The sequence below is a fragment of the Chiloscyllium punctatum genome, chromosome 4, assembly GCF_047496795.1.
Source record: "Chiloscyllium punctatum isolate Juve2018m chromosome 4, sChiPun1.3, whole genome shotgun sequence".
Lineage (NCBI taxonomy): Eukaryota > Metazoa > Chordata > Chondrichthyes > Orectolobiformes > Hemiscylliidae > Chiloscyllium > Chiloscyllium punctatum.
Genome location: NC_092742.1, coordinates 105,421,605 through 105,431,287, shown reverse-complemented (window position 1 = coordinate 105,431,287; position 9,683 = coordinate 105,421,605). Strand labels below are relative to the sequence as shown.

The 9,683-nt window shown below is 44.9% G+C and overlaps 1 protein-coding gene across 1 annotated transcript; it reads right to left on the bottom strand.

Moving 5' to 3' along the window:
- Nucleotides 1–345: 345 nt before the first annotated feature.
- crip1 (cysteine-rich protein 1) lies at nt 346–9,418 on the bottom strand. Its single transcript, XM_072569486.1, has 5 exons — nt 9,269–9,418; nt 2,956–3,050; nt 2,805–2,862; nt 1,585–1,632; nt 346–852 (listed from the first exon to the last, which is right to left on the bottom strand). The coding sequence occupies exons 1-4, from the start codon at nt 9,306–9,308 to the stop codon at nt 1,592–1,594; spliced, it is 234 nt and encodes a 77-aa protein (XP_072425587.1). The 5' UTR covers nt 9,309–9,418; the 3' UTR covers nt 346–852; nt 1,585–1,591.
- Between the last annotated feature and the right edge of the window lie 265 nt (nt 9,419–9,683).

Sequence of the window (9,683 nt, the reverse complement as noted above, 5' to 3'; positions counted from 1 at the left end):
CCACCATGACATCCATGTATTTTTGGTCTGTCTATGTGTGCATGTAGAGGGAGGATTTTGAAAATGGGTTAGAGTCCTAACAAGTTGAATTGCATGTCGATGGTTCATAATTGTTTATCTGGAGTTAGAATTGAATTATTTGTAATAAGTAGTAATTCTTGTTTAGCACAAAGACCTGGTCCATGTTTTCTGTCAACCTGGGTCTAAACGATAGAGAAATTATGGAATTCTGTGTCCTTTCCAAAATCTTTTGCAAAGTCTCTGGGAGTAATGGGGCTTGGTTTCCAGCACACTGCCCCAGTTAGGGGTGACACACAACACAATCTAGTGACATCACAACACAACTCTAAGAATGAATATCCTTTATTGTGTGTATGAAAAGGAATGACAAGTTGATTATAGACTGACTTTGAAACAAGTTTTCATCCATCCATCATCTCAGCCAATCAGGATGACAAGTGAATAACTCCTGGTAATTGGGGAGCAATGAGTTGCACTGACATTGCCAGGATCCCACCACCTTTGGGGATCTCTGGGAGAGGAGTAGAATTACCCTCCAACTCCCACCTTGCTCCAGATGGTAATTCAATCCCCCCAAGCCCAATCCCATTCCGAGACTGCTGCTGTGGCTACCTTTATAAAAAGAAAGTGTACACATTGGGGCAGGTTGTTCACGCTATACAAACAAGCCTTCTCAAACCCTGTAGTGGGCTGTGAGAAGGTTAGGTTCTATACTGGTGTATGTGTGCAATTCCAGATACCAAGAGTTATTGTAATCTGGCTGCGAATACACAAACTGAGCTCCCTCTTCTCTTTCCAAGGTCTTGTTGTCAGTCATTGCAAATGGTAAACCTAGAGAGGAGAAGATTTTATATTTAGTAGATTATTTTATACTGAGTCAATGATCATCATCTTGCTGCCATTTATCAATGAATATTGGAAGTTTTCCAGGCACAGTGAGAGACTGTGGATCTTCCACCTGTAGAACAGAATTCTGAGTCTCAATATCCAGTTTCTCTCCTCTTCCCCTTGTAGCTTTGTAAATTCCTTTTTCTGTCCAAGCGTTTAGCTCATTATCTCTTGGACATCTGTCACCAAGGGCAGCACGTTCCCAAATCACAGCTGCTCTCAGTTGTGCCAAAATTCTCCTTCCCTCCCACACCTGTTTGTTTTGCAAATTCCTCTGAAATACTGCTCTCTGGATACTGACTGTCCCTGTCATTGCAAAACTACTTTCCCTGGATTCTGACAGCCTTTATTAAAATATCCCCTTTTCTGCCCAAAAAAAAAGAAAAGGAGCCCAAAATGGAACCCATTGCTCCCCTTGCTCCATCCTGGTAACTCTCCTCTGCAGTCTGTCAAAAACCCTACCATCCTTTCCAAAGTCGAATCCTTTGCAGCAGGCAGTTTCACAGATTCAACCTTTTCTTATTGTTACCATGTTATTTATCAGTTCCACAGCAGCGTTCAGAGCTCCACTGCATCACACTATTTCTAAACATTGCACTTCATGTTGAATTGAGATCATTGACTAATTTGCAACATATAATACAGAGGAACTCATTATTGCTCTACATTGTGTACCTTATGTTTAAGAATATGCGTGGCTTTCAGTCCCACCATGTCCATACCCTGGAAGAGATGGAAGATACCATCAGTAACGAGACTAGCTTCGGTGCATCACACAAGACCTGGCCAAGAAATCACAGCTGCATCGGACTCCCTTTCCCTCACTGATCAGCTCAAAGCTCCTCACTGATCAGTCAAACATTGTCTTTTCAATCCTGCTGATTTCTGATTTATTTTTTTCCCCCACTGGTTTCTGCCCCTCAGGACAATGAGGTCAAAATCCACCTCAGTCACACTGCTGTAAGCATTGTCCTGAACCAGGTCCTTGTGTTATCTTGGGAGCTTGCATCTGTGTCTTTTAGACACAATGTACAACCAAGGCCCCACCACCTCCACCTTCTCCATGGACAAGAATGATCCTCTGGCACTATTTCAAGGAAGAGTGGGAGGTTCTCTTTAGTCTCCAGGCCAGTGTTTATCCACCAACTGGTTTTGTGGGGAAAAAAATCTGATTATTACTGCATCTTTGTTGGTGGGATCTTTCTATGTGAAGATTGGCTACGGAATTGGCATTATAACAGTGAGCATATTTGAAAAATCTTCAAAAGGTCGGGCAGAAGTCTGGAGTGTTGGTTGGGAGAAATGGGGGAATTGCGAAGAGGAGATTGCTTCTCAATTCAATATCATAGCACCAATTGTGCATAAGGTTTTGAGGGACAGATTTGTGAGAAAGGTATTCATGATGTTACTGCATTAAGAGCCTCGCTCTAATTTACTGACATACCCCCACCCTGTTCTGACACCTCATGTTCTCACAGCTGAACCCATTGATCACTGGGATCATCCTGTGATGTATCTTCCTAACCTTCCTAACACTGTGCTCCTAATGCAGCCTGTACAAGTTTAAGCTGGGAGCGGAGAGATAAATGGGATGGGGGTGGGGCTGGGGAGTAGCCCATCCCATTTATCTCTACACCCCCCACTGAGACTCCCAGCCTCATTTGTGATTAAAGGCTCCAGCCTGATTTTCCTGCTCCTCGGATGCTGCCTGACCTGCTTTGCTTTTCCAGCAACACACTCTCAATTCTGACCTCCAGCATCTGCAGACCTCACTGTCTCCTTACAGTTTAAGCAGAGTTTCCATCCTTTTCAGTTCTCTTCTGCTTCATGCAACTCACTCATCTCTATCCAACTTTTAAAGTCCAACATTAAAATGTGTGCACTAGATTTCTCACCTTTCGGCCCAAAGAGAGCTCCATAACACGGTGTGGTGCAATAAGGCTGCCCACTGTGCTGCAACACAAAACAAGTATTTTTTAAAGCGGGAAGGAGACAATAACCAGTGCCTTTCCTGAGCAGGAGGATACAAATTAAACGAGAACTTACTTCAGAGAAAGAACCAGCTGTCAAGGTCTTGTTGCATTTTCCACATTTCAAACAAGATTTGTGCCAATCCTTTCCATGGTATGAGACTCTCTCAGCTGGAATCCAAAGTGGCAAAAAAAAAATCACCTTTACAACGAGATGGACAAAACGCCCTCATCACAAGAGCTTTTGCAACAAGTTTAGTAACCGCGTAAGAACTGTTAGCTCTTCATAGGATTCTGTCAGGTGAGCCCTATTCGCTTTAAAAAGGCCACAGTCCCTTGAGAAGAACAAACCTTTTGCAACACAGGAGGTTAAGGGCCATCTCAGCATCAGGAAATGGCGACAGGAGCAGGGACATCTTACTGCAATTGTACAGGGCTTTGGCGAGACAACAACTAGAGTACTGTGTGCAGTTTTGATGTCCTTCTCTAAGGAAGGATGTTCTGGCTATGGAGGGAGGGCAATGAAGGTTTACCAGATTCCTGGGATGGGATAACTGACGCATGAAGAGTGATTAGATCGGTTAGGACTATATTTACTGGAGTTCAGAAGAATCTGATAGAAACCTACAAACTTCTAACAGAACTCAGCTGAAGAGTAAACACAGTCAAGATGTTCCCAATGATTAGAGACTCTAGAACCAGGAGCCACAATCGAAGGATGCAGGGTAGGCAATTTAGGACTGAAATCTCTTCACGCACTTAAGTGGCAGATGGAGTTTAATTTAGAAGAATGCGAGATGCTGCATTTTGGGAAAGCAAATGTTAGCAGGACTCATGCACTTAATGGGGAAGTCCTGGGGTGTGTTGCTGAACAAAGAGACCTTGCAGTGCAGGTTCATAGTTCCTTGAAAGTAGAGTCGCATGTAGATAAGATAGTGAAGAAGGCATTTGGTATGCTTTCCTTTATTGGTCAGAGTATTGAGTACAGGAGTTGGGAGATCTTGTTGCGGCTGTACAGGACATTAGTTAGGCCAATGTTGGGATATTGCATGCAATTCTGGTCTCCTTCCTATCAAAAGGATGTTGTGAAACTTGAAAGGGTTCAAAAAAGATTTACAAGGATGTTGCCAGGGTTGAAGGATTTGAGCAATGGGAAAGGTTAAATAGGCTGGGGCTGGAGCGTCGGAGGCTGAGGGGTGACATTATAGAGGTTTATAAAATCATGAAGGACATGGATAGGATAAATAGACAAAAAGTCTCTTCCCTGGGGTCGGGGAGTCCAGAACTAGAGGGCATAGGTTTAGGGTGAGGGGGAAAGGTACAAGAGAGACTTAAGGGGCAACTTTTTCACACAGAGGGTGATATGTGTATGGAATGAGCTGACAAAGGAAGTGGTGGAGGCCAGTACAATTGCAACATTTAAAAGACATCTGGATGGGTATATGAATAGGAAGGGTTTGGAGGGATATGGGCTGGTGCTGGTAGGTGGGACTAGGTTGGGTTGGGATATCTGGGCAGCATGGGCGGGTTGAACCAAGGGTCTGTTTCCGTGCTGTACATCTCTATGACTCTATGATTCTGCCACAGAAAATGGTTGAAGCTCAAGGAGAGGTGAAGGTCAAGTTGTATTATTACTGGACTATTAATCCAGAGACCCAGGTAATGTTTTGGGGACCTGGGTTCAAATCCTGTCATGGCAGATGGTAGAATTTGAATGTAATAAAAGTCTGGAATTCTGAATCTAATGATGACCATTGTCAATTGTCAGAAAGCCCCATCTGGTTCACCGATGCCTTTTAGGGATGGAAAGTGCCATCCTTACCTGAATGGCCTTATCCTGCTCTTATTTTCTATGTCTCTAGTTTTATCCTCACACACAATTTGATTAGATTAGATTACATTACAGTGTGGAAACAGGCCCTTCGGCCCAACAAGTCCATAATGACCCGCCGAAGCGCAACCTACCCATACCCCACCATTTACCCCTTACCTAACACTACGGGCAATTTAGCATGGCCAATTCACCTAACCTGCACATCCTTGGACTGTGGGAGGAAACTGGAGCACCCGGAGGAAACCCACGCAGACACGGGGAGAATGTGCAAACTCCACACAGTCAGTCGCCTGAGGTGGGTAATGAACCCAGGTCTCTGGTGCTGTGAGGCAGCAGAGCAAACCACTGTGCCCACAATTGCCACTTGGTTGATGAATAAAGAAAGAGAAACCAGAATAGTTAGAGGATATTGATGCCATCTGAATCTACACATCTGGAACACACAAGGGTCAGATGCCAAACAGGTTTTAAACACTCTGCCCATATTCACTCCTCATTCTACAGAGGACAAGTAGCTAATATGTAAATCCAACATTCTTCCTGGTCCAGTTAGCTTTCTCCCCAATGAGATATGGTTATATGATTCCTCTGTCACTGAGAAACACCATGGGAGTGGGAGCTATTCCACACATTGCAGAGGTCAGCGAGTGCAATCGGCGATGGGGAAGGACTATTACAAGGCAATGTTAATGCAATGGGTGTGTAACTGGTGACGGAGTTTCTGTGCGTGTCAATGTGTATTTTTAGTTGGAAGGAGGAAGAGCTCAGAGACAGTCTGAATAGGAGATACTGGAGGGGTAATGGATTCACAAATTGTTCACTCTTAATGGCCATAGTTTGGGTGAACATGTATTACAATTGCAAACAGGTTTCTGCAGTCATAACAAATGAGGGCATATCTAAGTGGTGATAGTGCTGAATCTGTGGAGGATCAGAGTGAGATTTGTGGGACACAGGTCATTAAAATGTTATGACCAGATACAGGAAATAATCATAAAAGCTAACAGAATGCCAGCCTCTATATGGAGAGGAGGAGAGAACACAGGTGCAGAGCCAATACCACAAACTCTGCTTCATTCCCAGCTGGAGTACTGAGAGTAGAACTCGTCAGGACACAGTACAGCACTGAGAGAGCAGCACTATACCTGAACTCAGAACGTGGGACACAGGAGTAAGGAACATCACAGCCTGATAGCCAGGGCTCTGGGGATACTGAGGGGCAGAGACTGCTGTGCCCAGGTCAGGGAGCAGAGCAGGATCACTGTGCCTGGGGGTCAGGGACCAGGGTAAGGTGTCTGTGCCTGGGTTAAGGGCATGATGGCTGTACCCAGGGCAGGATGCCTGTGCCAGGGTCAGGGGGCAGATGGCTGCACCCAGATAAGGGATAAACGTAACTGCACCTGGGTCAGGGGTCAGGGCTGCTGTGACAGGGTTGGGGTCAGAGCAGGGAAGATGTGCCCTAGTCCGGGGTCAGGGCCAACTGTGCCCGGGTCAGAGATTAGAGCGGGGCCCAGAATTTCTGCCTTGCCTTGAGATCATCCCATCAGTGAGACCAGATGGGTCAGGATGACCAGGAGACACTTTGTGCCTGTGAACAGCCGACTAGCAGCATTCCTGCATCAATGCTCAGCCTGTTCAACCTCACGGTGTGGCTTGGTCAGGAAGTTCCACAGTCAGAGCCGAGATCAAGTGTTCAGGGACATTACCCAGTGCAGCACAGGGACCTCCCCGACAGACACTGTCCAAAACTTCGAACCAGATCTTTCACACACAACGCTTGGAACCATATATACAAAAGACACTTGAAGATTCAAACTCTGTTTTGCGTAGGTACAGGAAACTAAATTGATTGTTTACTTTAAACCTGAAATGGGTACATTTCTCTTCTAAAAGCTGAGTCAATGCTAAATAATAAATCACTCTGACATCATTTAATGTAAAACCATGCTGGAGGAGTCAAATGGCCTCCTCCTATTCTGATATTCCAGAACAAATACTAGGGTTCACTTTAAGAGAGAACAGCATTGAAAAATCAGACCGCTTCCATTAAACCATGGTTAAATTAAACACCATATCTTCATCCAGGACAAATGGGAACTGGGATTCAGTATAAGAAAAAGTTGGAAAAGTGACAGGGGAAGCTAAATGGAGAAATGTACAATTGTCAACTTAATGAAAACATTAATGCTGATAGAGCTCTGGAAGGAATCAAGATAGTAGCAGTTTGAAGATGTCCAGTGAGTTACTGGAAAACAAGGGTGATTTCTGAAGCTTCAAATCAATGTGTAGGGGTCACAGGGAGGTGGGGAAATCATGAGCTTCATAAATATGGTGGAGAGTGACTTTGCAAAATGCCAATGCAAGGGACCCCAAAGAAATATTGTACCTCGGTGACGATCTCCAACGTTGGTGTGAAATCAGAGGGAATTCTCGAAAGCTGTAATATACTTTTGACTTAGTCCCAGGGACATGGAATGAATCTTAAAAAGATTTTGTAAGATAAAGGTCACTCTTGGGCCGGTGAAGACAAGAACTGAGTCTAAAGCTTAAAGGCAAAATACTGTGGATGCTGGAACTCTGACATAAATACAGAGAACGCTGGAGAAACTCAGCAGGTCTGACAGCAATGGTGGGGAGAGTGTCCTGACAAATAATCACTCGACTTAAAACATTAACTGTTTTCTCTCCACAGACGCTGCCTGGCCCACTGAGTTTCTCCAGCATTCTCTGGGTTTGGTTGAGTCTATTCCTTACAAGGCGAAAGTGAGGACTGCAGATGCTGAGATTAGAGTCAAGATTAGAGTGGTGCTGGAAATACACAGCAGGTCAGGCAGCATCCGAGGAGCAGGAAAATCAACATTTCGGGCAGGAGCCCTTCATCAGGAATGAGGCTGGAAGCCTGGGGTGTGGAGAGATAAATGAGAGTGGGTGGGGCTGGGGAGAAGGTAGCTGAGAGTACAATAGGTAGATGGAGGTGGGGGTAATGGTGATAGGTCAGAGAGGAGGGTGGAGCTGATAGGTAAGAAGGAAGATTGACAGATAGTCAGGACATGAGGATGGTGCCGGTATACCTTACAAGACTAAATTATTAGAGCTTACTCTGTTTAGTTCTTTCTAATATACAACAAAATTTGTTTGTTAAAACATAAAATCTTGTGGTACACTTTTGAGAGTCAATTGCAGGATGTTCTAATTTTTTCTTTAAATATTAACAGCCACTAACAGGATGACAACAGTAACCCATGTCAATAACAAATTGCATCATCTCTGTACAACAGAGGGAACATGTCCAAAATCCTTCTCCAGTAGGGTAATCAGGAAAAGAGATAAACAGAGACTGCGAGATGATCGGTCAGGAGAAAGAGTTTGCTCAAAAAGGGACAGGTTTGAAGGAATGTTTGAAAGGAGGAAGGAGAGATAGAGCCCGAGGGGTACAGGGAAGGAGCTGGGCTCCCAGGAAGCTGAAGGTGACGATGAAGTGATTAAAATCAGGGACTCGCAAGAGGTCAGATGAAAATTTTAGTGTTGCAGAAGGAATAAAGAGGCAGCACAAAATAAAACAGCCTAAGTGTCCAAACCCATGTCAAATTGACTTGGATTAGTTTCAAGGATTACCCTAAGAATAAATCACCAGTTTGGTCCAAGAGGGTCTGGGCACATTCAGGAATAACTTGAGCACTAAGTGAACCTTAACAGGGGGCAGCATGGTGGCTCAGTGGTTAACACTGTTGCCTCACAGCAGCAGGGACCCAGGTTCAATTCCAGCCTGGGGTGACTGTCTGTGTGTAATGTTTGCACATTTTCCCCATGTCTGCGTGGGTTTCCTCCCACAGTCCAAAGATGTGCAGGCCAGGTGAACTGGCTATGCTAAATTGCCTGCAGTGTTAGGTGCATTAGTCAGAGGGAAACGGGTCTGGATGGCTTGCTCCTTTAGAGGGTCGGTGTGGACTAGTTGGGCCAAAGGGTCTGTTTCCACACTGTAGGGAATCTAACCTGATCAAGGTTAAATCATGCAATCGTGTAGACTGGCAGTATGCCTTCTAGCTTGACCTCTGCATGGATGATCAGAAGAGGGGGCTGTTACACTGGCCTGTCATGCTTTCAGATGGCAAACAAATTTGAAGACTTTCATCTGCACTGCTCTCGCTCAGAGAGGAAGCCGAATATCGCATCCTGTTAACACCACGCCGAAAAGATTGGATCTGCTCTTTTTTTCCCTAAGAAAAAGGATTTTGACGGATCTTTCTCTAAATTTCTAACGCCACCTTCAAACGAAATGCAAACGGACAGCCCAGAATCGTGAAGGGAGCCGGTGTCCCAGACCCGGGAACAAAAAAGCAGCAGTTCTCGAGAGAAAACAAAACCCCAGCAGCAATTGGACACTCACTCACAGAACACTTCCCATTAAAACCGCGATTCCAGTCACCAACAAGTGGCACAGGACACGACACAGAGAGAGACAGAAATAAGTGGAAGATGTATTCACCCCCCGTAAGTTTTGAGAAAGTTATAAGTTTAAGCCAAAGATGTTTTACAAAGCAACAAGATTCCTCACCAAAATACACCTCCTTTACACACTTCGGGCATTTGGGCATGTTTGATCTGAACTTGTCTGCACCGTCACACCGACTCGCAGCTACCTCCAAACTCTCTCAATCTCTTGAGGCAAGAAGTCTGTTTTTATATTTCCGCTCTATTTTTTGCACGCGTTAGAATAATGGACCCACCCCAATTGCACACGGAACCCGCAATCGGTGCAAATCAGATTGCAAAGTCCGGATCCTTGCCCAGGCAGGAAGGAAGGGAGGGTCAGTGCATGCTAACAGATAGTTATGGAGCAGATAATATTTTGCCTTCACATCAGCATAAGTACTGATTCTCTTGGCTTGTCAGACTGACAGTACATCCTACATCAGTGTCCAAATGACTCACAGGCTGGTGGTATAACCCACAGACCAGATCACCACGGC